Genomic DNA, 27976 nt, shown 5'->3' with positions numbered 1-27976 from the left:
ACGAGGGGTGCGTCCACCCACTGAGACAGTGGGACAGATCTAGTGGGAGCTCACCAAGGCCAGTTGGACTGGTAGTGATGGAGCATGTGATTAAAATGGACACTGTAAATGTGGCTGGCAATGAAGGCTGACTGAGAAGCCAAGGACAATGGCACTGGGTTTTGATTCTACGGCATTGGCATTGACTGGCTTTGTGGGAGGCTGGTTTGTTTGGATGCTCACATTTATAGACCTGGATGGAGGGGGGGAGGACCTTGGACTTCCCACGGGGCAGGGAATCTTGACTGCTCTTAGGATTAGAGAGGAAGGGGGAGGTGGGGAAGGGAAAGGAAAAGGGAGGCAGGGAGGAGGTGGAAATTAAAAAAAAAAAGAAACAGCAAAGAAAGAACCAAAAAAAAAAAAAAGAATTCAGATTTTAAAGTTATTCATGAACACGAGGGAAAAAAGTGTTTAGGAGAGCAGACATTGGATAGGATGGAGAGGGAGCCTCTGGAGATGAGCTTCAGGCCTGAGTATCCCGGCACGGGCCAGTGATAGTCTAGTAGTCTAGTCTCTGGGTGTCTGAAGACCGCTGGAAACAGTCTGTGCATTTTCAAAGAGAAATCATAGTGTTTTGTAAACGAACAGGGAAAGCAGCAACTCAAGAGCACAAGCTGCAGGTGGTAGGCACAAGAGAACAGGGAACAGCACTGCTACTACCGAGAGTATGAGGCAGAGTGTCAATGCTCGAGAGGCAAAAAGAAGCAACAAGCTGGTTGAGTTGAGTCAGATAGAAGATGTAGTACATGGACCAAGTCAAGGTGATGTTCAACACACAGTAGGTGTTGATAAAAGGATAGTGTGGAAGACCAGCAGAGCAATGGCAGCTTCCTTCCTGGAATATGATGGCAAACTAGTCTTTGCACTTACATTCTTTTCTGTCCACATAGGTCCTTGTTGTATGGATCCTAATACTGATTCTTTCATATCAACATAAAAAGCAAGAATACAAACACAATTTCAAGATAAGCCAGAGTGAAATATTTTCCTCTTTATATCCAGGTATTTCTTTGAACTAAAATAAAATATTCCACATATAACCAAGAATATATTTACTGAGCAACAGATTTATCGTTAAACATGTTTATCATAAAGCTTGATTATACAGTTAGAGCATGACACTTCAAATTTTCAACAAATTTTAAGGGAGGCATTTCAACTTGTAGATCTATATAAACACAGATGTGAAAATGTATCACAGTTTTAGAAATCTGGTAAACATACTTGACCTTACGAAAAGGAAAATGAAACTAGTAATTTGCCAAACATTAAATTCTAGGAAATGCACATATTTCTTCTGGAAAATGTATGTGTTGGGTTATGTATATAGGAGAATAGAAAGAACAGCTGGTGTTGGAATTGGGTAACTCAGGAGCCAAGCATTCTTAGAGAAAACCTTAAAACAAACGGAAATCTAGAACTGGGGATCTGTTTGATAGCATGCTTGCCTAGCAAGAGCAAGGGCTTGGATTCAGTCCTCAGCACTACAAAGTAAAGAAAGCTTCTTGTGGTGTATGTGGAACAGTTGTAGCAATTCCATTAACAAAGGCTAGAATAAGGAAGCAAGGAAATCTTCAGTTTCCTTACTTTGATATTATAATCACCGTATCAAATTTGATATATTATCACTTTATCAAATTAAAAATTTGAGTTCAGATTTTCAATTATAGGGAAATAAATGAACTTATTTATTTTCTAGCTCTTCGAAAAGCTGCAATCATGGAAAAATAGAAGAAGAAGAAAGTAACAAGCAGACTAATATGAAGGGTTGTTGCAGTTAACATTGCCTGTCAATCTGACACAATCTCAGTTGAGTAATTCCTTTTATCTGGTTGGATTTTTGTGGGCATATCTTTGAGGGACTGTCTTGACTAATAATTGATGTCTACATTCCAATGGCCAAGCCCACTGTGGGCACGTGGTCCAGAGTTGTGTAAGGAGGCTAGCTGGGCAAGTGAATCAGAGAGCAAGACAGCAAGCGAGTTCCTGCACTGACTTCCTTCAATGATAGGCTGTGGCTTGGAAGTGTAAGATGAAATAAACCCTTCCATGCCCTAAGTTTCTTTTGGTCAGAGTGTTTATTCATAGCAGCAGAATGAAAGCATCAGAACCAAAGAGGGGAATACAAATTCATAAAATATTTAAAGGAAAACAGTATTCATTATTATTGAAATGGAATTTAACAAGAGTTACAAAACTAGGGTTTCAAGACTATCCCTTCATGAACCTAAAATCTACAAAAGGAGACAGTTAAGTCTTATGTATACGATTTATTTATGAATTTATTTATGTTATGTGCATAACAGTGTGTTCTAAAGAGGTAAGAAAATGTGTTGTCAATCAACAGTCTCCCCAAAGAAAGCTTGAATGTTGTTCCATTCTAATAGGGTGTAAGATTTGTTGTAGGAGACTCAGAAAAGCAACAGGTACTAACTTTAGTGAGAACGGACAGGAGTAACTCAGAAGATTTAAAGAGACAGGTGAGCTGGGCAAGCTATGGGGAGGCTTGAGTATAGTGCTGAGGCCGGAGACTGATTCAAGAGCTAATTGGGAGCCACTTCAGCTTTTCACGCAGGATGCTAACTTCAGAAATATGTAGATGCAGTATTTCTATTATGGCAAACAAACTGTTGAGTGAAATGAAACGTTAACGTTGTCATATATTCTGTAAGTGCTCTGACTGGCATGGAATGTCATTAAATGCTTAAATAATAAAAAGCTAGATTTTTTTTAAAAAAATTGCATCTGAAAAAAAATTGGTTCTTCAGTTGACAATATACCCTTTAATAAAGACATAGAAGGCATTAAATTTGAACATGCTGAAGATTCCTGCAAAGATGGCACCCCAAAGCTTGTCTTTAGATGACCTACAAGATTAATATGCTGTGCTATACGCTGGATTGTGCCCGACCAAAACCGAATGATTTTACAGTCTCCAGAGCTGTGAGAGGTGAGGTTCCATTGTCGAAACCTCTCGGGGAATATGAGTTTTATAGTGAAACAGATGTGTCTTGGGCGGTCCTTCACTAATATTCTCTTTCCATTCTTCCCGAAATATTATTTTTGTCTCTCTCACATGTGAAAGGCTGACTAGAGAGGGCAGTGAAGGTTAACTGAGCGTTGCTGGGTCGCTGCATTTATTGTCTAATTTGCTCCAGGTAGGAACACGCAACACAATGATACGTAAATCATGTTTCAAAACAACTTTATTGGAAAAAAAGGTGATAGAAAAAGTGTACAATTTGTAATTCACAATTAAGTCTTCTAATAGCATATGTACAGCTACACATGTTAACCACAGTGGACAAGGAAAATAACAGTTCTTGATAACGTTTCTTAAGGATAATCAATAATTTCAATTAATTTATTTTTCATCATCACAAAATTACCACAATTATCTAGCTACATGACCAGTGTCACTACATATCACAGGAAGATTGTCCACCCACACTTTACTGAGACAAAGACAACCGCCATTAATGTGTTGAATGTACACAAGGCCGTTAAAAGGGGTGTTATTCCATGTATAAGACAAGATGCGGCATGTAGTTTATGAGCAGATTTGATTTAGTATTCACTATGCCAGGGAGTAAGCATAGATGTGTTTTGGCATTGAATTATTAAAATAGAAAATAAGAAAATTAGAGAAATAAATCCAGACTTTAACTTACAGTAGATACATTAAAATAGGAAATTAATTAGAGCCTTAGTTTTTGTTCGAGTTTTTTTTTCCTTTCCTTTGTTTTTTCATTGTTTTGTCTTTTTCTATAAATGAGTGCTATGAATATATCACAAGTTAAGGAAAGATATTAGCCAAAGAAGGTACCAGCATATGAAAAACAAATTAAAAAGTACCAGGTAGGTATTTTTGCTTACAAAAAATTTAAACTGTAAAGTCACAAAATATATATAAAAACGCCACATTGAACGAGGCAATCATTTTCTACCGAAACTGGTAGCGTGCTCCATAAGCCACTTGTCCCATTCGCCTGGTCATACGGTGGTCACCGACAGAAAGGCATTATGGACTCTTGTGCCATCTGGAGACTTGGCTCCGTGGGTCATCAGTTCTTGGATTGTCATCCAGTTATCCAAAATTTTCTTGTTTCTCTTTTTCATCATCTTTTTGTGGCTCAGTTCAATGATGCTCAACTCCTTCTTGCCCTCGCCACTGCTCTGCGGGCTCTCCTTGAGACACTCCAGGCGGCTCCGCATCATGAACTCCCTGCGCCGGCGTTGCTCCTTGGCCCGGACCAGGTGTTGCTTTCTCTCCTCCTTGCTCCAGTAGCGCCCCATTTTCATCTCACTCATGGTGTCGTCGTCTGTGGTCATGCCGCTCCTCTCCTCCTTGATCTTTAAGGCACGTTCCTTCAGAATTCGGTCTCGCACTGGTCTCTTTGTTATGTACCGAGTCCCGTCACTCCTAATTTTTACCTTCCATTCCATCTTGGGCTCTGAGCCCTTTTGCGATTCCTTGCACATGCTCACCAAGCTGAGCTGACTCTGGGCGTACTCCACGGCAGATTTCTGTTGAATTAACTGCATGTAGCTTTGATAGTGCCGGGCATGTGCTGGGATGTTGGCATATCTGTAGGCGGAGCTGTGGTAAGGAGAGAGATAGGGAGTGGGCTCATTGACTGTGTTGTCCTGATCCGGCAGCTGGTGAGTTTCTAGACTCTTCTCCAGGCTTTCAATGCTACAGCCTTCGTCGGTTGTTTTGACATGGGTAGATGTATATTCCTTGGTGCTCGATCTGGAAGCGGACTGATGGGCTGCCATTGTGCTTCCCAGATTTTTCTTATTGGCGAGGTTGATCATTCGTGGAAGGGAACTGTCGGGCGATCGGTCTATAGTCAGCGGAGTGCTCCTGCTGCTCTCGGCCGTGTTGTATGCACTTGAGCTGTCCTTGTCTGACTTTTCGGGATGTTCCATGATGTCATCCAGTTTCCCCCTCGCCGTATCCAGGCTGGTGTTGTAGTTTCGGAATCCTCCGTCATGCAGTGCCCAGATGTCTCCATATTGGTCCGTCACTTTCTGGAGCCTGTGAGCCTGCATGATGTTTTGGCACTCCAGCTCAATGTTTCTGAGCTCTTCGTTAAGCAGCTGCAGTTCATGCTCCACCCCGTCCTGCGCCCCTCGGTTGCACTCAATCGTGCTGCTGGCGTAATACAGGTCATAGTCTCCATGGTTTCGAATCTTAAGCTCCAGCAGCTGCTGGAATCCTTCACACACCTCGTGGTTGCTGGCGCAGTCGGAGTCCAAGCAGTCTCCACCAGCAAAACTCTCGTGGCCCTGAAGCTCAAGGCTGCCTAGGGTGTCTTGGCTCTGCCCCAGCGCTCTCTTGCTCTTCAAAGACGTTCTGTGCGGGTCCTCGGCTGCATTCTCCTGCTCCGAGCTCTCATCGTTCCGCAAGCTCTCATCTGTGCGCCCCACTCCGCTGTCCTTCTCCTGGTTGTTGGAAGAAGATGTGGCCGTGTCCGTTGTGCCTTCTTCTTCTTCCTGCTTCTTTGGCTGAAAATGAAGTTAAGAGATCATAAGAAATCATTCTGTAAAACACAATGGGCTAGTCTACACCTGCTTGAGAAACAATGCTTCACGGCTAAGGGGCGGTTCCTAGAAGCAGCTCTAACTGTAGCGTGCTTACTAATTAGCTCATGGCAGCCTTCTGTGCTGTGACATAGAGGGAATAAGCAATTCTTTTATTACGCTTATAACACTCACTGGGTGTAAACAAGACAGTGTACCTGGAAATGAAGGATCTTTACTTCCTGGCTTTCCTCTCTGGGAAACCGAGGTGAAAATATCCATAAAGTGACCCTGAACTTCTCAGGTGAAAACGCACAGAAGCATAGCTAGGAGGAGCGACATCTTTAGGATTTCGGTGATCTAGTGTTTGGGAGCCACAATCACCTAACTGTTGCTGCTCCCTGACTTTCCGTAAATGAATTAGAATAAGGCAGAAAGGACCAATTATCCAGCACCGACTTATTGATTTATTTAGCGATTTACTTAAAGCTCTGCTTGTACTGCCCATTTGCCAAGCACGACTTCGCTTGCTCCCTGGTACAGGATGACCTGGAAAAATAGCCGAAACCATGGACCATTACACCGAACAACCTACTGACTCCCCAATTATGCTTCTGTAAAATCCCTTCTGGTTCCCCACCCTGCCTTGTGGATTTAGGGTATAAAATGAAAATACGAACTGGACCCAGGATCAAAGCCTTGCAGCAACTGTCCTAGCTTTGGTCCAAAAGTGAGTATTACATCCTTTCATCACGGCTATTGGTGTCAGGGGGCTTATTTCAGGATTCCCACAATGGAAATTCAGAGGAAAATTGAATGAAGATAGTTAAGGCTGGCATCACAAACTATTAGAGCCATGCTAACACGCTGTGTGGAAACTCCCAAGCCATCTCTCTGTCTGTAGAGGAAGAAGCTCCACTCCAGACACATCGAGGCTGTTAGTGGTAGCGTGGGCTGGAAGGCAAATCTCTCCTGTCTCTCCTCATCACTTAAGGCCAACGTGCCCTGTTCTGGATACATGGCCATAAAGCACCTCCAAATCAATGCTTCTCCGAAGCAAGCACAATGTCCCAGATCTCAATCATATAAAAAGCACTCTTAGCCAGTAATTTTCTGCAAAGATGAGATTTGGCTTTGGACAGATGGAATTGGTTTAGGCCTGGATATACCTGGACATACAAATTCCTTAAATACCAAAATTCCTTGGCAGTGGCCCCTATGGCATGGATCCAGCTTTACAGACATAAGCAGAAGGGTTCAGGCTGACTTTGACTAATACCATAACTTCAAACTCCTGTGAAGGATATGGCTACCCCCAAAAAGGAACTGTGACCTATAAAGATGCATGCTTTGAGGCCCTTCAGGAGGGTGCAGCTCTTGTTGGTCAGCCATCTGAACTGATATCAGTCTGCCATGCCCAGCTTCCAACCCTCCATGTCCATCTCATTTTTTTCCAGAAGGAAACCTCTGGAAACAGGGTGTCTCTGCATGAGTAGGCCAATGAGTGGCTACGGCCTTGACCTGCCTTCCTGGTTTAGGTGTATGAGCTAAGTTTTTGGTCAAGGGACAGACTTCTGGAGATGAAGAATCCCTTTAGGAGTCCTGGGCTGTTCCTACCTTTGAAGTCTGGATGTAGAAGTGGAATAATAAGGTTCTATGTGGGAGGCACTGCACAGCTGTTTGGTCTGACCCAATTGGGAAATATACTCTTATTTAATTGCTTTATATTTCCCTGCAGACAGAAGAGGGCACCAGGCTGGTTGTGGTGGCACACACTGGTAGGATTTGCTGAAGGAGGCAAAGGCAGGAGGATCACAAGTTCAAAATGGTCCGGTTTTTCTACCTGGGCTCCAGGCGGCCACACCTTAACCAGATGTGATTGGTTGAGTGTCCCCATCATTTCCCCATACCCATTAGTTTCTTTTTCTCTGTTTTGTGAAGCCATGTTGGTGACAGTTGGTTTGATAGAGGCTGAGGGATTTGGGGGCTTCCTCAATATTCCTCTGAGAACTTTCTATATAAGAAGCACTCTGGTTCTGAAGAACAAACACCGCCTCCAGCCTTCCCTGGATACCCTGGGCAACAAGAGCCCCAAGATAGATACTAGCGTAACTTACTATAATGTCACATGGAAACACCTCAGAAGAACATGCCCCACTCCTGGGTTAGAAGGAACTCAGCTCATCAGAAGGTGTACTTGAGAGTGGTCAGCCCTTTCCTGAGCTGCCTACGCACTTGGAGTCAGGGTGTTCTGAGACCCTAGGAGGGGCTGTCTGGCAGATGGGTGACTCTGGGAAACAATGATAAGTCAGATAAACAGCACAGCGGCTTGAAACATCTCCTGAGTAGTGACTTTCCTTCAGCAACCAGCTAAGCCTCTTACCAAAGGAGTTCTGGAGACCACCGAGCAGAAGTTAGTTCAATCCCGCCAAGGTAAACTGTCCCTAGACTAGAATTCCTCAGACTTGAGTTGGGCGAAGCGACTGCTTTCCTCTTCCCTTGGTAACGGGAGACTTTCCTCTGTCTCCTGTCATCACCAGGCTTATGGCAGTGTCTTGTGGTTTTTCTCTGGTAAATCCACTTCGCTTCTGTGTGCTTCCTTCCTGTGTAGGCCTAGTGTGGCTCCTTTAAAGGTTTTTGTGGCTACTTCCCAGAGAGTTTTGAAACTGCAGCACTGAGCAGGTAAAGATCTTTAGCTCTCTAAGTTCTTGATCTGCCCATTTTAAGACTGTTGATTGCTCCAAGCTACTTATGAGATTGCTATTTCAGTCAGGCCTAGCTCAAAGGTAAATAGCTAGGAACAAATCCATAAACTCATTGGGAACCAAGACTAGGAAAAGAAAGCAAACAAGACAATACTACACCACCACCACCACCACTATAACAACACCATCATCACCACCACCATTACCAACACCAAGAACAATACACCACCATCACTACAACAACACCATCATCACCACCACCATTACCAACACCAAGAACAATACACCACCACCACCACCATTACAACAACAACAACAATACCACTACCACCACCACCACCAACAGCAACCCCAGAAAGCTCCATCAGGAGCTATGGAGATGGCTTCACTTCAAAAATCAATCCAAATACTATATAAGACTTGTACTAAAAGCCTTAACGTTAGATGATCTTAGCCTTTCCATTTGTTCATGAATATGATTCAGTTTTAACTTTCATTTTATTACCTGATAAATTTGTGTTACAGTCTCCTGGTTAACTGAAAGATACACAGACTTAGTGTATATGTGTTTCTGTACAATCCTTTGTGTATTTATTACGTGGTATGTGTTTATATGAAAAAAATGGAGAAATTCTTTTCAAATTGTCTCAAAATAAAAACTATTATTTTAAATAGTCCCTGTTAGTTCAAATCATTAATATATGATTGGATTTATTGACCAGGTAGGATTATATTTATTGTTGTTAGATATAAGACATGAGAATCTAAATAAGCTTAAATACTTGAAGCATATTTAACTATTAGTTAATGTACTTAGTCTTCTTAAATTTTATAAAAATAAAGGACTATTCTGTAGGGTTATAGATGTATTTTCATCCATTTTGTTGCATGGCAGTTAAAGTTTGCTTTCTCCCTGAGTTGTACGAAAGCTACTAAGATTTAAAAGTATATTTAACATATGTAATTCTATATGCAAAGAACACAAAATGAAATGAAGATACCTTTTTACAAGAAAAACAGAAGGCAATGTTTATGAATAAGAAAAAAATTATGTGATATAGGAGGGAAGGAAAGGAAGGAGGGAGGGAGAAAGGAAGTGAGGGGGGAAGAAAATTAGAAAGCTAAACTAGTCAGAGAGGCTCCGAGCAGTCCCAGAGAGTTCGTAGAGGGCAAATCTTCTACAAGAAGAGACATTGTGGAAGTTTTAGTTCGTACCTGGTTAACCATAGTTTGGAGAAGGTTGTTTATATGAGTCTCTGAAAATTGAGCACTAACACACTGATATAAAGCCGGAATCTCAATTCTCTGTCTGAAATAAGAGATACTTAAGTTCTGTACTTGTTCTTAGTTTAAGAGAATCGGGCAGCCTTATTCTACTACCAGTCATGACTCTTATTTTAAAATGCTTCATGCGGTAAAAGTAACTTTGTTTTTTGGTCAACAGTTAATTCTTATCAAAATTCTACTTCGGTCACCTACACTTCTGCTTCTTCTCAAAAGTACTTGAGCTCAAATCCACTGAAACCTTTCCTCTTCCCTACCCAACTCCTCCTCTGTTCCCTTCCCCTCCACTCCTTCTCAACTTCATGACTTATTCTTTTTTAGCTTTTATTGGTGTATGTGTGTGTGTGTGTGTGTGTGTGTGTGTGTGTGTGTGTAAATGCAATCCACTGACTCCATATGTGTTGCTCATGTGTGCATATATTTAGGGCTAATTGCTTAAGATTCGATAATCAGGGGGACTTGTCACTGGAAAGAATGATTCTCCCTTACTTTGAAACCTTTGTAGCTCTTTATTTAGGGGTAAGGCCTTATGAGTGTTCCTTAGTCTGCCTGGGCATGTTATCTGGTGTTGCCATTGTGTAAGTTTTACTTAGATGTTCATATTACTGAGTTTTCATAGGTACAGCTTCCTTGGCAAATATAAAGATTTCTGTTTCACAGAAGACATTCTAGCCCCCTGGCTCTTAAACTCTTTTCTCTTCTTTCTACAAGGCTCCCTGAGCCTTAGGTGTAGGAGTCCTTTTAAATACAATTTTTAGGGAAGCCTAAGTTCATGAATAAGTTAGGTTTTCTTCTGGTAAAAATTGGTATGGCTACAGAAAATTTTTGTTTCTTTGTTTAAATCTAGAATATAACATGGGGTTTTAACTCAGTGGCAGTGGTACCTGCCTTTAATCCTAGAACTCGGGAGGCAGAGGCGGGCAGATCTCTGTGAGTTCAAGGCCATTCTGATCTACAAAAGCTAGTTCCAGGACAGGCTCCAAAGCTACAGAGAAACCCTATCTCCGAAAAACCAGACCAAATCAATCCAAACTAAACCAAACTAAATAAAGACCATGAGGTTTTGCTTATTTGTTTCATATTTTCCTCTTAAAGTTTTATACCTGTTCATGTCAAGACTCTGAGGCCTTCATCTCATTACACACTGATATCTGCTCAGTGCCTCGACACAATGCCTGTTAGCAGCAGAAGAGAAGAGCAAATAGGGCTTAGCAAGGTACACCAGGCATCCTTGGTTTGAGAATATTTCTTCTAAATGTCTTTATTGCCATGAGAACAAAACCCTAAAGAGCTTGTACCTACATACACACACACACACACACACACACACACACACACACACCACTCTCTGCTCTTCTAGTGACACCTCAGGAAAAAAATAATAAGAAACCTGGCACTAGAAAAATTCCCAGGAATCCACAAGGACGACCCCAGAAAAAACCCTAAGCAATGTTGGAAAGGATGCTCAAACTGGCCTTGCCCTGTAGTCAGATTGATGAATATCTTAAATGTTACCATAGAACCTCCATCTAGCAACTGATGGAAACAGAGGCAGAGACCTGCAGCAGAACACTGGACTGAGCTCCCAAAGTCTAGTTGAAGCGAGGGAAGAGTAAGAAAATCAGCAAAGAGGTCAAGACCATGATGGGGACACCCACTGAAATAGCTTATCTGAGCTAGTGGGAACTCACCAACTCTGGCCAGACAGGGAAGAAACCAGCATAGGACTAAACTAGTTCCTCTGAATGTGGGTGACAGTTGCATGACTGGGGCAGACTTCAGGGCCTCTGGCAGTGGCACCAGGGTTTATCTCTAATGTTTGTACTGGCTTTTTGGAACCCATTCTCTTTGGATTGATACCTTGCTCAGTCTAGATATAGTAGGAAGGGTCTTGATTCTTCGTCCTCCCTCAAAGCAATGTGCCTTACCCTCTCTGAGGAGTGGATGGGTCGGGGAGAAGGTGGAGGGAATGTGAGGAGGGAAGGGAGTAGGAACTGGGATTGGTATGTAAAATAAAAAAGATAGCTTGCTTTATTTTTTAAAAAAATAAAAGAAAAAAATAAATGCCAACTATAGCATCACCCAACACTACAGGGTTCTAGAGACTGGAAAGCAATCTGCTGTTCTAGATTTACTGGGTTAGGTTGCTTCTCAGGAAAGATAAGAACTTCAGCATCCATGTGTCAACTCTCACTGACTAAAAAGCCCAGCCAGCGAAGGGCAAAAATGAGTTCCAGAAAGAAATCAGAAAAAAAAAAAAACAAATGAAAAAGCCTGTAGGCCTATAATTGAATCTCCCAACTGTTTGTTCTCAGATAGTAATTGTGCTAGACTTCTTATTGGCTTCACAATAAGATTGTAGTCTGTGATATAGTGAACACTAGTGCTTGCATGCATATTAACAGATCTCAACAAATGGAATGAGAAGCAGCCAAGATTGCAAAGCCAATATAGGCAGAAAAGGTGATTCTATTCCTCAACCAGGGTTGGCTTCCCTTCTTGCTTTTACACATCTTCATTTGGCTTCTTGCTCTGCTAGGTTCCTTCCCGTGCTCTTTCCTGTAGTTTATGGTGATTCTGTTTCTAGTAGTGAGCACCCGTCTGCTTTTAAAGTTCTTAACTTGTTTGAATTGCCTAGACACAATGGTGAACATCTGGTATGATTCTTTCCCTACACATGAAGTTTATTCCTCAGCCCTAAATCTAACCACTCAACTAGACCCTCATTCAGCAGCAATAGCAGTTCTCACCGAACTTTCCAGATTGAAGAATGAATAAAGACAAAGGGCAAAAATAACCTCTGACCTGGATAATATCTGGGTATAATTTTCTTAACTAATAAAGTTCTGAGAATATCTTCTAGAAAAATAACTAAAGTCCTTCATTAGTGATTGACTATTATGGATTGGAACCAACCAACTTTTTTGAGAATGGGTATGAACAGAAAGATCCAGGTTGTCAGTACAACCGTGTCATGTACTCAAGATACCTTATATAGAAAGTGCCTACCCACATAGAGCTGCACAGCCTAGGTTGAGGCATGACATTTAGCCAGTCAGTGAGTGTCCTGTCTAGTTTTATGTCAACTTGGCACAAGCTAGAGTCATCTTAAAGAGAGAATCTCAATTGAGAAAATACCACCATAAGATCTAGCTCTAAGGTATCTTCTTAATTAATGACTGATAGGGGAAGACCCAGCTCATAGTGGGTGGTGCCATCCCTGAATTGATGGTCATGGGTTGCGTATTTTAAAAAAAAGCAGCCTGAAGGAGCTAGAGGAGTAAGCCAGCAAGCAGCACCCTTCCATGGCCTCTGCTTCAGCTCCTACCCCAAGGTTCCTGCTCTGAGTTCCTGTCCTGACTTCCTTTCATGATGAACAGTGATATGGATATGTAAATTATATAAACCTTTTTCTTCCCAAGTTGCTTTGGTCATAGTATTTCATTACAGCAACAGTAACCCTTACTAGGACAGCTTCTCCCTTCACAGCTCCTAGAAATCCTGCCAAATTCACCCATCACAGAGGCAAGTTTGAGCCCTGCTTCAGCTCCTGGCCTCCTTACTAGTTGCCAATATAATACAGCTTTTTTTGTTAATTCTGTAAAAGTCTGAAGTCATAGTGTTGGCTACTGCACCAATTGAACAGTAATCCCTTCCCCAATAACAGGTGAAAGCAGAGAATTTCCAGAAAAATTTGAGCAACACGATGAGCAGGTGTTCATATAATATAATACACATGTTTTGACATATATGGACATATCTAATCTGCATATATGTTGCACATATGCATATATATATAATTTTACTCCCTAATAATTTTTTACTTTCGTAAAGAACAGCTTATCAATGACCCAAAGAGATGGATATGGTAAAAGCCTTTCTTTCCTCACTGCATGTCATCAGCGACCCACCTTGCCTTCTCCATGTTGTTTTCCTTACTGTGAATTAATTCACTCACTATAGGGTCTATCTCCTTACTCTAGCAAGTTAAACTACATGACTAAATACAATTACACCTGTGGTAAGAAAGAATGGATGGAATAATAAAAGTACTCTAAAGTAAGTTTAAAAGCTATCTAGATAATTGGTATTTCATTCTCCAAAAGTAATGCCATATAAATAATAAGGAAAATACAGCTATCTATCATGGATGTATTAGTTATAAAATTCTCAAGCTTTCCTTACTTATTAGTTAGGACTACACTGATAGATTTTTAAATGCCTTAATGATAAAAAAATTACAATTAGCAAAGGAAAGCAATTCACAGCCCCACGTCTGGCTCTGTCTCACAAGGGCTACATGCTGTGCCTCATTCACGTTAACCCTGATTGATGGTCATATTACATCTGTGAGTTTGCGTTTATATGCAACAGTCCTTGGTATAGGATGTGTTGCTTTCATTGGTTGAATAAAGAGACTGCCTTGGCCTTTTGATAGGGCAGCCCTCAGGTTGGTGCAGTAGACAGAACAGAATTCAGGGAGGAAGAAGGCAGGCAGAGACAGAGAGCGGCCATGGAGCCAGCCTCCAGGTCAGACATACTGAATCTCTCTCAGTAAGTCACAGTCGTGTGGTGATACACAGATTTAATAGAAATGGGTTAATCAAGATGTGAGAGTTAGCCAATAAGAGGCTAGAGCTAATCGGCCAGGAAGTAATTAAATTAATACAATTCCGTGTGGTTATTTCGGGGGTTAAGCTAGCCAGGCGGTGGGACCCGCTTCTCCTCCTACAGGTCCTTACAATGAAAGCATGCTCGTATCTTGTAAGGACTTGAGACAGTACAGAACGGCTAGTCTTTTTCTTACTCTATGTACAGTTGGAAAGACACAAACCATGCCGTGCGAATGGTACAATCATTTCACTGCTGCTGTCCAACCCAAGACTGCGTAGAAAGTTATTCTTGGTGGTATAAAGCATTCGCTAATCTGCCTCCAAATTTAAGTTGCTAAGCTGACTTTGCATTCCCTGTTCTGTGAAAAACTGTGAAAATGAAAATCTCCCTTCCAATCCCCAAGTTCCTTGCTCTAACATAATGTTCCTAACATAATGCCTGGCTGTCATTTATAACTGCCCTCTGGAAATAGGACTCTGACAGACAGTGTTTCTGACAGGACATTGCGCATGCAATAGTCCTTCTTATGAGGGCCAAAGGCGTTTTAGAGGTGTTTGTACTTCTCATCAGTTTTCAGGCTTCTGGTGAAGAAAAATGGCCACACAATGGGTGTCTAACCTCAGGGACGTTTTGTGTTCCTTCACAAGCCCTCACAGTTGTATTCCATCTGATGAGCAGGCAGCATTTGGCACTGCATCACCTTACCTGAGCAGGATCTCTCCCCTACTCTTTATTCCAACAACCCCTCGTCAATTCTGTACTGGTTACATTTTTTTCTCTAAGAATGAAAAGGCCTGGAGCAAGGATTTTCTTGGTTGTAAGCAGCAGCTGCCAACAAAAGATATCTTTATTTGTGGCCGGTGCTGACTGAAGTCATATATAGAAACTCCAACCCTACCTATACTGCAAAACAACTACCACCCAGTGGCATCATTTCTGAGTGCGGGCTAGGAGAGGGGCCAGCAAGAATCCTGAGATACATCACTCCTGGCTGTGTCGACGGTGGCGCTTGCTGTCTCAGGGTGTAGCTATGACATTCTGTTTGAGATGGAAGCATGAAAACATATTTCATTATTCAGTTTGGTGAGGTGTTAGAATGTCTGTGCTTCACATGGTTTAACCTGTCAAGATTTTTTTTTTTAAAAAAAACCATCGTTTATGATGAGTTAATAATTAATGTTGAGAATCGGATGATAATTAAACAAAGTAGTGAATTGACAGGGATGTTAACAAGAGATATGTCAGGCAGATGAAGGGCATGAATTAGAATAAAAAGTAGGTCATGTTTTTTTGTAGTGCAAAAATAACAAAAAATAAGACTCTTAGACTTACTCTGCCATAGCCACGCCATGGGCTTCCCTCATTATGTATTAATTAAGGTCAGGAACTCTATTCTTTTAAACATTCTAAGTAGCAGGATGGTACTTGGAACATTAAGAGTTCCAATTTTTGTTGAATGAATATGTGACCTTTAGATAACATGATGTCAGTCACCTCAAATCATGCAATAGGACATGCGTACAGCAGGCATGGGCCAAAGATCACCTTTATGGTTGCTTCGGTGTACACAGGTATGATTAACCCATGAAGTATACAAATCCTTATATCACATCTTCTTCTGTTTTCATTTATAGAAACATTTATATTGTAAAGTCAAAATTTCCATTTCTGAAGTTACTCCACAGTTGATAGCTACTTATTCCTAGTTATTATAGCCAAATGCAATACTCACACACATTTACTATTAACTTTCTGCAAATTACGTTGAAAACTACCTATTTCAACATCTTAATGCTACTGTATTATATTAACAATATTGCTCAGGCTTTCCAAACTGGGAATAATCTTAATAAAAAAGGTCCATATTCCTTCTGTTTCATTTGAGAAGATCATTTGCCCAAAAAGATTACAGAGTTGTTTGATCAACCCCTTTGACTGTGTTTCCTTACCCATTAGAGAAAACTAGCAACATTTCCAATGATGCTGTTCAGATCGGTGGCCCTACCTGCTGTAGCTCCTTGGCTGTGCACTGGGCCCCTTCATTATGTTCTTCCTCCAGCACCTCTGAGTTTAACTCCTCTAAGAATTCATTCCTTTCATCTTCCAGCCAGCCTTCATCGAGCTGCAAAGGAAAACATTAGTGCATTACATTATGTTAGGGAGACCCATGCTCAAATAGGGTAAGCCTCAATGCGGACTGCCGACCAGCTCTCTCTATCGGTGATTCTCTTCAGAGCCGTGGCCCCCTATGGTCCCCTCTCAGAAAGAAGAAAAGGTGAGACAAAAAGAAAGAAAGAAAAGGATTCTCAGACCTTTTATCCTCTACTGAAACAGCTTTAGATTTTTCTCTCATAACTGAGTAAATCCCACAGCACAGAGCATTTCCTTCTTTCAGAACCCGTGAAAAGCGCACTGTGTAATCCGCAGCTGGCCTGCTCATTATCTCTCACAGCCCTGGGTGAAAAGAACCGCAGTGGTTCTGATCCGGCTATGAGACAATTGGGCTTTTACCATTAGCAGTATCCCCCAGTGTGGCTGTTTACAATGTGCCCCCAACAAGCCGATTTTACCCTCATCCTGCTTTTTTTTTTTAAAATTTTTTAGTTGGGTGACTCAAGATAGCAAGGTGAAGCTCTTCATAAAAGACTTGATAGACACAGAGATATTATCTATAAAAAAGAAAAAACATCCCAAAGATTAAAAACCAATCACGCAAACTTTAATTATTCCCCTCCATACTGTGTGTGGTGTGTGTGTGTGTGTGTGCGTGCATGTGTGTGCATGCCTGTATATGTCCAAATTCCATGGGGTCCACCAGAAACTCAGAGGACACCCTGTGGGAGTAGGTCCTTTCTTGGCACCAGGTGACTTCAGGGAACCAAACTCAGGTTATCAGTCTCGGTGGTAAGTGACTTTATCCACTGAGCCATCTCACCGGCACCTAAATTCTTTAGGGAAATAAAAGTAACCTTAGCCCTGCCTGCTTATCTACAGGGTTCTGAGAATTACTCAAGGCCTCAAGCGTGTTAGGCACATACTGTACCATGGAGGACACCCCAGCTCCCATCACGTCTATTAGTCCTAGGGATTCTGGCCAATGTGGTCTTTAAAGGAAGTGGAGTGGTACGCAGTTCCACTTGTGGGTGAGGCACTTTCAACCCTCACTGAAACAAATCTCGTTGGTTTCTTCACATAAAGTGAAGTAGGAAGCTGGAGATTGCTGTCATACTTTGATTGCTGTCGACAGCCAATGTGGATAATTGGCCTCCATTTCTGGAGCTGGAGTACATACTTTAACTGTTTATGCTCATTAAATGACCCGTACTGCCATCAGAACTCTGTTCACTCTGGGCTCCAAAGAACACAGGTGTCTAATGACAAAGGGGCAAGAGTTGGAGGTGTTTTGAATAAGAAACCTTTAACGACAAATGAATGTCCCAAAACTTTAAAAATAAAAAAGCCAACTTGAAAACAGGACATTAAGTGGTACCACAAGCGTTCACACACTTGTATGACGTTTATTAGCAGAGGACGGATCATGGTGTCATTGTAGTAAACATTCATTTTGACAAAACGCCTGGGAGGGGGAGAAGTCACCGGGGACTTGCCTCCATCAGACTGGCCACGGGCATGTTTGTGGATACATTTCTTTAGTTGATAACTGGGGTAGGAGGGCCCATCCCACTGTCAGGGGTAGCATCCCTGGGTGGGTGGGCCTGTGTTATAACTGGTCTATGCCAGTGCATAGCATCCTTTGTGGTCTTTGCTAAAACTCCAGCCCCCAAGAACCTGCAAGGAGCTCTTGCTCCGGCATCCCTCAGTGATGGTGTAAAACAACCAAGCAAGCAAACAGTTCTTTCCTCCCCAAATTGCTTTTGGTTCTGGTGTTTAACACAGCAAGAGATAGCAAACTATAACACAGATTCCATGGTGGCCATTAAAGCCCACACAGAATTTACAGTACCTCAGATCTAACTGTATGCTAAGGTTCCTTGCTAAAACTGCAAGGAAGGAAGGATCAGCTTCACAGGACAAGGGGCGGTGTCCACACAAAGTAGATCAGACACAGCCCGGTAGAGAAAGGACGGAGTTCACTGCCTCAAAACTGGTGGTTCCAAGTTTCTCTGAGAGCCCTTGCTGCCCCCATTTCCCGGGGGGAACGGGATAGAAAGCAATATCTTTAATGGTCTGAGAAAGAAAATGGGCAGGAAATGAAAGAAAGGTGACAGGGAAGGAAGGAAATGAGTTATTTAAAAACATTGCACAGATGCACACTACTGCCCCCAGCAAGCACATAGATCATTTCCAAGGATCTGGAGAGCATTTGAAAAATTTTTAAACATGTTATGGAAGGCACACAAAGAGTGTGCTTCCTCATTCTCCCTGCTCAAACTACACACTCACACAATGCAACAAGAGATGCTGAATTTGACAGACAAAGACAGCAGGTGGAGAAACAGGATCCGTCTGCTTTTTTCTTTTCTTTTTTCTTCTTTTCAACTCGACCGTGTACCTTGTTAATTCTATTTTGAAGGTATGGTGTTATGATGAATTGTTTTGGATGATTTCACTGGAAATCCAGTTTTCAAAGCAATTGTGTCTTTCCTAGTGACATATAGAGCCCTTTTTCAGAACCAAGGGTGAAGGCAATCCTGGTTTGAGCAGGTGGTGTGGAGACGTCTGTTAGCAAGGGGGAAAGGGTCCGATTTGATGATTCACCCTCCAGCACTGACTACTGCAGTGCTGTAAAGCTCGGGAGGGTGAGCCAGGTAGCCACCCTCTGCCAACCAGGTATGCCTGGCAAAGAGTAGCAGGTCTAGTCTTGAGCCATCAGTATTTATTATTTCTATTACCCATTATGATCACTCTGGGAAACGCCTCAGTTCTAAATTCATGAGCTCCCCAGCAGCTGCATGGGAGGACAGGAAATTGCCTTATAACAAACCCTTTCCACAACAGGAATGGCCGCTCGGTTCATTTCAACTTACCAAGAACTTTACTGTTAGCCTTTATTCTTTTCTTTCTTTTTTCTTTAAGGGACTGGCATCCGTGAGATAATTGGCTCAAGAATCTTCCAGATAATTGCGACAATTTCAAACGCACTTTAAAATGCCCTCCTAGCAAGAAGGCACTCCAGCCTGGTGTACGGACTCGTTCCCCTCCACCACGACCTCAGGTGTGTGGCTTTACCCCGCTCCAGGCTACAGCAGACTTTATGAGAACCATTTAGAATGGTCAAGGGCATAAAGGAAATATATGCGGGAAGAGGGGTCTTTTATATCCACTATATTCAAGTCAGGACCCAGCCTGACACTGAACTACACTTTCTCGGTGTAATTTATAGAGAGAATGTAGTTACTGAGTCTGAAAAATATCAGATCAATAGCCTGGGAGACAAACGATGACATAACTAACTTCCCTCCCACTGCTGACAGGTGGGTAGGAGGGTGACAGGTGCTGCCCACTCTGCGTTCAAGGGGACAGGAACAGGAAGTGGAAAGAGGCGTGAGGTAAGAGCCTTTCCCCGACCATTACCTCTCCTTTTTTGTGGATGGCACCTTCCTCTGTCAAGACAGACAAGTGTTCCTTTTGAAGCGTCATTTTTGGGCGGCAGGAAAATGTTTTTGTCACGTTAAATTGTGGAAAAAACTCATGTCCTCCACGGAACTACACTAGAGAGTTCATCTCATAGTTATTTTAGGAAGATTCAAGATGATAGCTACAGATGCTAATATTTTTCTCATTAGAGAATCCTTCGTGATGCCTTAATATGCCAATTATGTATTTTAGATGGAAGCCTAAAGGAAGGGTCTATACGGAATTTAAAATAAAATAATCTGAAGTCAACTATCTCTCATTTGTTACTTCATTTAAGAAACTGTCAAGCAGACAGAGAGATAGGATTCCTTTTCGTGTGTTTTAAATTTTTCTCTAAAATTCAATGCTTAGCTGTTTTTCCTGGAGTCTTTAGTAGGCTTTGCTGGGGGTGAAGTTAAGATGGTAAGAATCAATCAGCCTTTGCACCTGTGTTTATACATACAGACAGTCATGGAAAAGATTCCACGTTGCCCAGCAGGAACGCATACACATTCATTCATGAACTCAGTGAATATAACGTCCAGGCTCAAGACCCTGCTCTCTGCTCGAACCTGCATGTCGGGCCTGGCGACCAGGAGCACAAGCCTCTTACACTCCTCGCTCGACAGCAGAGCCACGGCCTCTTCCCGGTTCTGGATGTCTTCCCCATTTATCTAGAGAACAAATGCAAGTGGCACATTAGTTTCTATTTCCACAATGCTGCACACAATAAATGGCAAGTATCAGCTCATTTATGGTAAATGTATGGACAATGAAGCTGCCACAATGGGCTCATCTTCGCCCCTCCGTGGAAAGTGCCTTCACTCAATTACACGCGCGCCGTGAGAGCCGCATCGATCCCTGAAGGATGGTGGACATCACAGGAAGCAGTTATGTTCATAAGTGTCCAACCTGCGCCCTGGCAACATACATCTAGCAACACAATTAACCAGCCCCTGACAGGTGACGTTCATCTTTCTCCGCTCAGAGTAATGGAAGTGTCACTCTGAGATAATAGTGCTGGGGGAAGCGGCTGGCAGTTCCACAACTGAAATCCGTCATCCTGCATGCTCCCGGGAGCCAATTAGAGAGCTGCAGAGGGCCCCTGAGCAGGCTGCGCTCCCAGACTGCTGCTGACCTGGGCTCAGTTAATCACTTCATGTTTGGGAGGGACCCTGACTCAGTTATCCCAATATCATTGCAGTTATATCCCAGATGAGTCTAAAACAGACAAGAACTCCTTAGAACCCTGCTCCCAACACTTGACTCCTTCCAAGGCTTTACCCACTTCCTGCTTCAAAAAATCACATACAATATTTTAAGTATACTTGGAAATGTTAAAGATCGAATCAAGTAAAATTGACTTTTACCAAAAGAGGGAAAGAAACCAACCTTTTGTAAGCTTTAGATTGTGCAGAACAAAAAATCGTACAGTGTTCAGACATGCCTATGTTCTTAAAACAGAGTAAGCATCCTTAAACTACATTTTTGTGTCCAGATATATTTAATTTTAGTTCAGCAGATTTTCCTTTGGAAGCTTAAACTCATTTTGTTTTATTGATTTCTCAAATTCATAGAGGCGATATTTTCAATCTCTAGCATATTATCAACATATGTGGAAATTTCAAACATAGAGGAAAGTCTCTAAATGAACACTACGTATATAGATTAAATAGGAAGGAGACATGGCCATGCTAGCCAGGTTCTTTCTCCAGCAACTTCATATTTTCACTCAGAGTTTCCACTTGTGGGTCTCTGGGATTCTGGTTGCTCCACAAGGACAGACAAGCTAACCAGAAAACAGGGAAACCAGCCTTAGAATCTCACTCTGGACCACGGAATCATCCTTATCCCTAAACCCTTATTAGAGATGCTTAGGGAAGCAGAGCACAGGAGAAGAAAAGCACCCAGCTCACAGGCATTTCATAATGTGATCAAAACAGCCGCCACCTCCGTTTCTTGCTTGTCTGTACATAGAAGCCCCAATGCTCGTGAGTTTCAAGTGTATTCCTTCTTATTCCTAGTTCTCAAACAAGCCTTGTGCAGCTAGGACTGTGGTTTTAACAGACTATGGCCTTTGCTTCCTTTGGCCCAAGGGCTTCTGGCCGTTCCGTGGCACTTCTTAGTTTACCTGAAGCACAACTGTCTCGTTCTAGGCATATTTGACTCTAAAAGTCCTGTGGTTTCCAACACGGCGAAGCTCCATCTTTTTGCCTGGGATTTAACGCTCACTACTTTCCCCTCTGGCTTTCACTCAAACTTATTCATACTTTCCCTTTCATCGCCCAGGTTCACCTGCTATCACTCTGCTCCCCTTCTCCACTATCCTAATGTTGCTATCGTGTTTGCCAACATAGACTAGATGCTCATAGTGGGCTTTTCAGAGGGTCATGGTAAAGGGCAAAAATTGCCTGGCATAATTACAGCTCATGCCCCTATAGATGCATGGGCTGTATTACTCTCGCTATCTATCTATCTGTCTGACTGTCTGCTGTCTGTCTAATATGTATATGTATATATATATATACACACATATATATATGTATATATATATGTATGTATATATAATCCACTGTGAAGGCAAACTATATCCTCCTCAGTAAAGACAACAGAGTAAAACCTACAGACTTAAATATGTAGGAGTAGGTCTGTTTCTGTCTAGACAGGTATTTATTTTTGATGTAGTCTTAACGTTTAAGAGGACACCAACACAGAGGCATGTTTACTTTTCAATCCCTCTGTAGTTGACAGTCAGCTTTCTACCTTGTAATCTCACAGTGGTCTGCACTTTGGCTTCTAGGATTGCCGGTAAACACAAAACATTTGCTGTGGAAGCCACTCATCCTCGGGATCACACGGGATGAAATGAAGCCACTGCAGAAATTTGCTATTAAACTATTATTCGCTATTTTCTTTTTCAAAATAAGGGTCACTTTCTCCAACTGGTTGGTAGATTTCTGTGTTCTCGGGATTTTAGCTTGGTGTTCAAACTGATAGAAAGCAAGAAATGCGGCTGTGTGTTTCAGCAAGGAGTCCTCTCAGAAATGAGAGATCTGAGGAGGGAATCTGATAGAGCTCTCAACCTTCAGCTGTCTTTGTTCCTGGAATAATGGCTTCTGGTTGCAAAGCTGCTAGGGAGAAAGCAGCTTGCTCTTTCCCAGGAAGACACAGCGCATCAGAGAGAGGAGCATGATCTCCAGGCCTGTCCCCTTCGGCTTCCTGAAGGACATTTGGCTTAGGAAAGAAGGGATGAGAGCCCCGGGGAAAACAATATGATAATGTCATTCTAAATGGGGTTAATTTTTGTATATAATAGATTTAGACCTTCTCATATTTTCTGTACATAAATGTGCAAATATTCATTTCAAAATGGGTATTGTTGGAGCAGGGGAAAGTAGGTATGTCTTTGTGCTGGATGAAAGAAATGAACCAAACTCTCACTTTAGGTCCGATCCCCTCGCATTGGGGGAGCAATGTCCAAAGATCTGTATGTGGCATAATATGGTTTTCCTGCTTGAATATACCAGTATGTAGGCTTCAGTAGTGTTGTGCCTGAGACAGACAAACAACTGAAATGTTGGCATCCAACTACTTATGACATCTCTCAGGAAAACCTAATCATCTTGGCCCAAAGAAGGGGACTATGTTGCATGCGTATTTAATAACTCAGAGAGGGAAGGGAAGGGACATATACTGATACAAAGGGGCTAGAAAAGACTCAGGGAAAACCGTTGTCCAAAGAGAGGTAATCAACACATGGGAACACACGCTGCATACCAGTTCAGATATAGAGCTGAGAATGCAGACAGCTCACTCAAAGGCTGCCATCCCATCATCCCTTCCGGTAGAGCCTTCACAGGAGGAATCTGTAGGCACATGGCTGGCTCTTTGACCAGCATGCTACATGTTAGCATGTAGCAGCATGTTACAGGGACTCTTCTTTGCTTATCCCTCCAAGGAGACAGTGGGGCATGGTACTGTCTCCTTTCAGGAACTGGTTGTTTGTATGACATTTAACCATTGCAGCCTGACTCAGAAATGCCTTCTTCAGCTCTATAATTGTTTTCAGGTAAATTTCAGGAACAAGATGGATCTAAGTTATTGTCAATGGCATGGCAGACAGAACCACTCAGCACTTTGGGAGCAAACATATTAGAACTGGAAACGTTCCAGAGAGGTTGATTAATGTTTTTTTCCTTCTGCATGGTCCCTTTCTGATGTCTACCAACTGTGAGACTGTGAGACTGTGAGTGTGTGTGTGTGTGTGTGTGTGTGTGTGTGTGTGTGTGAGTGTGTTTGTGAGGGGGGGGAGAAGAGAGGAATGGGCATCATCAGAAAGTCATCTAAGATGTGCGTGGTATTCTAGATGAAGAAAATATTAGCTCCACAATGAGGGCAGATTCATAAATACACTCCCCTTAGGCCATCATAAATAGACAATTAAAGTCACAGTTTCTGTAAAGAGGTTAATTTAAATAAAAGCCAACCCAGAAACCTTATGGATAAGAAGTAATTCCTGCTTTCTCCATTGCCCTCTCTCTGGGAAAGGAGTCATTAATTGTTCATTACAAGGTATCCCATAATCTCCTCACCAGACAGATGGGAGCTATTTGTCTGTGGGTACAATTTTGTCACAGCTTTATTTAATATAATTTCACCATCACCCTTAAGACACTTTGCATCCTATGTGTGTGAGACAAAATTGAATTCTAGGCTTTTTAATGTGATGTGTGTATGTTCATTTAGTTTGCAGTATTTGTCACAGAATATAAAGTAATCTGGCAGAAAACAGCACTTTATCAACCCTGCCATTGTTTCTTCAATGAACTAATTCCATTAAGGAATTCTTTATTATTCCGTAGGCATTTTTCTTCAAAAATAAAACTGCATACAAAATAGCTAAGAACTTAGAAGCTTCAAAATATGCGGTCTCATGGAAACACATGCATTCCCACTCCCTTCTATCCAGTTAGCCACAGAACTAAAGGGTGTAATCTTATTAAATGTAATTTTAAAAACGGTGTTTGACAATGAGAGAAGAGCCGGGTGGAAAGTTGGAAGGGAGCCAGGTGATGGTATAAGAGGAGGTGTGGGTGGGAAGAGGAGGAGGCAAGAGCTGGTGGGGGACAGCAGAGAAGATGAGAATGGATAGATTCAATACCTCAAAATGTGGCTGAATAGGATGGTCACTTTGTGGGTAAAAATCCTTCCAAGCTTTTCAGATACTCAACATCTTACTGTGTGTTAGCCCCTAGTGACCTAAGAGCCAAGAAGTCACACTGTTTTGGTGAGCTGAAGATATTAATAAGGCAACAACACAGTTAATAGTTCAATTCATTTGAAAAATAGAATATTCCAACCTTCTACTATGTATATTAAACACTAACTTGTTGTGTAGGCTACCCTAGTATAGCTTCTCTGCAGATTTTATTCATCTTTCCTGAATGCCTGTTTCATTTATTGACATGTATGTGTGTGTGTGTGTGTGTGTGAAGGTGTTGAACATGTGTCTCAAAACAAGGCCATGTTTCGATTTCCAGACAGACATTTTATTCCCCCGATGTATCCAACAATGGGCACAGGTCCATTTGCTTAACTACAGGCCACCAGTCATAAGCCTTCCTGCATTGCATACTCTTGAAATTTTCTGGAAACTGTTTTGACCCTAAATCATCACAGACTCCACTTCTTATTCTTTCCTAATTAGAACCCTAGAGGGTTGTTGGTGGACAGGATCTGTGGTATCAAGCTAAGGAAAAAAGGAGTGGAAGCCTGACGGGGGTTAGCAAGGTTGTCCTGGGGGCTGGCAGGGTGAGACACCAAGCAGCTTAGGGACACCTCCATAATGCCACGCTATTTTGTCATCATCTGTGTGGGCTGCTGTCTTCCCATTTAGAAAGGGCAGGGTGCCCCTAGTGCATCTTGTATATTTCTGAAGCTCAGAGTTGGAGTAAAGAGTAGAGTCTGAAGCAGCATCTTCTTGGCATCCACTCCTAGCTGGAGAGATGGGAACTCTGGATATGGTACCATCTCTAGAAGCTATCAGGACTTTTAAGTGGGTACTCCTTCAAGCAACCATGCTCGTACCTCTCACTGTGTTTTATACCTGCGACTAAGAACTCAACTCAGCACTTTCATTTGGAGATTGACCTGGACTTTAGTCTTGTATGGATTTTTCCAGTCGTTCTTTAAGGCAAAGACTCTAAAGCGATACCATGGGCAGAGGCAGGTTTAGAGCAGGCCTTGGGCTTTCTGTGAACCCTCATCAGGCAATGGGACTCTTTCCAGCCCTGGACCTGCCTATGCTCGGCTCACTGTTTCATATTTCTCAATCACCTAGAATGTTTTCATATTTCTCTATGGAGAAGAAATCACAGCTCTTCCATCTGGCCTTGGTAGCTCCCCATAACATCATGAGTGAAAGCTGTTTTTGACTCTTAGAGATTTGTATAGTAAGGGAACACGTGGATCCATGTTCAAGTACTTTATTCTGGAAAATACCGCCATCGCTGCAGCTAGGGGTAACAGCTACTGTTGATGACCAGCCATGTATCATCATTGTGCTAAGCACACCGCACACATCTCATGGAACAATATTTGCAACAATAGTGGGTTACATACCTTACGATAAGAAAACAGGCTTACATGGAGGAAGGCAGATAGCATGTCAAACCCAATAGTGGAACCGGAAGGCAAAACACAGCCATCTCATTCCATGTATCTCAATAATTATTAGCTAATAACTATTGAGAAAAGGTACCGCCTTTACTTTGAAATGATAGCATTTTGTTTTATAAATGATAATATGCAAAAGCCACGACAAGCTCGTTTCCTCCTAACATTTTACAAGAACCAAGCTAAAATAAAAGCTGTTAGACTGCCTATGGGAAACTTGAGAAAATAACCCCATCACATACTTGTAAAATACGATCCCCTTCTCGAATCCGGCCGTCCTTGGCGGCAATGCTATTTGGGTCAACCTGTAATAGAAAAAGCATATATCTTCAGGGCCGTACACTATCCTCCTAAGAGTTTAAAATGCAGTTTTAAAACATAGTACCTTAAGATGGTATAGTTTTAGACTCTATTGGCTCAATTCTCTATTGATTTATGGTAAGATGCATCTCATTTTTCTCTGTCAAAACCTCTATTTCTAAAGCTGTAAATGAACACCTTTAGAGTTAGCAACAATAAAATGGACCAGGAAGACCTTCATTTGCAGATCATTTTTCCGTCCCCTCTCCCTCCATCTGGGCCCTCCCTTTTCACATCCTTTCTGTCATTTCTGAAGCTCAGTTGTCAGGTAGTCTTTAGCTGACAGGATTGCCGTGATGTCATTAACACTGGGACTTTTCTGGACCTAGGAAATTTACATTATACTAAAACAACCTGTAAATAATCCTGGAGATGCATTTGGAAAGCTGATAGACATCTTAAGTCCACACTTAGTAAATGGATTTTGGAGCCACAAGTATATTATTTTAAAAGAAATATTTAATCTATAAAAAACCTATCTGTACATTCTGTTACTTGGCGCCACTTTACATATAAAATTAATTATATCAACTTTTCATTATTAGAACAAATAGTTATTTACAGCTCTACTAAGAATGTTCCAATATTTTAAGAGGTTCACACCCGAGTGAAGGCTTTCAGCTGAATTTTATCTATTCAGTCCCTGTGATAGTTTCAAGTTATTTCTAGACTTGACTTAGTCCATCAGTGATTCTTGCCCAAGTATTTCAAGAACTGTATGAGGTTGATCTGCTCAGTTCCGACACTGCATGTTATTAGGGTCCCAGGTGAGAACTGAGAATGAGATGCTGAGTCAAGCACAGAAAGTGGCTTCTTTATCACCTCTGAAAAAAGAGGTTTCACATCTGATCCATTTAAACACTAAACGGAGACTTAACCAGAATGAAGAGGATTCTATTATTAATGAAGTGTGTCCCTTTTTAAAGCTGTCCATCACATGAAACTTTGTCCTTAAAACTGCAATCAAATCACCCACAAAACTCCCTGTTTCTGCACACATTACAGAAAAGGTTTCAGTGGGTGTGTCTTGCTCCCCCATTCCTCGGTGAAGAGGGATCACTGGAGTCATTCATTTTAAAGAAGTCACCAAAGGAAGTACACTCTGGAGAATCACCCAGGTGGGAAGGAGGCAGCAAAATCTTTGGTAAAGAGAGAAAGACAAATCCCAGTCCATGTTTGCAAAGTTGTGCTGCTCC

At 42.0% G+C, this 27976-nt stretch overlaps 1 protein-coding gene and 1 long non-coding RNA gene across 3 annotated transcripts in view; one reads left to right on the top strand and one right to left on the bottom strand.

The window, feature by feature from the left end:
* The first annotated feature begins 1738 nt into the window (after nt 1-1738).
* Nucleotides 1739-19969, top strand: LOC146891034 (uncharacterized). The gene is made up of 3 exons (XR_015735687.1): nt 1739-1848; nt 19206-19344; nt 19604-19969. It is a non-coding gene; the product is annotated as an uncharacterized LOC146891034 (long non-coding RNA).
* Pdzrn4 (PDZ domain containing ring finger 4) overlaps nt 3228-27976 on the bottom strand; it is a 362449-nt gene continuing 337700 nt past the window's right edge. For both annotated transcript variants that reach the window (XM_048444799.3, XM_048444801.3), the window contains 4 exons: nt 26663-26725; nt 20318-20419; nt 16174-16290; nt 3228-5550 (listed from right to left, as the gene is read on the bottom strand). In XM_048444799.3, coding sequence (XP_048300756.3) covers nt 4033-5550; nt 16174-16290; nt 20318-20419; nt 26663-26725 — 1800 coding nt within the window. In that variant the 3' untranslated portion in view covers nt 3228-4032. The remainder of the gene's footprint in view (nt 5551-16173; nt 16291-20317; nt 20420-26662; nt 26726-27976) is intronic.

The sequence above is a fragment of the Myodes glareolus genome, chromosome 19 (genome assembly GCF_982192425.1).
Source record: "Myodes glareolus chromosome 19, mMyoGla1.1, whole genome shotgun sequence".
Lineage (NCBI taxonomy): Eukaryota > Metazoa > Chordata > Mammalia > Rodentia > Cricetidae > Myodes > Myodes glareolus.
The sequence above is the reverse complement of the archived record's forward strand: the minus strand, read 5'-3'. Positions and strand labels throughout refer to the sequence as shown.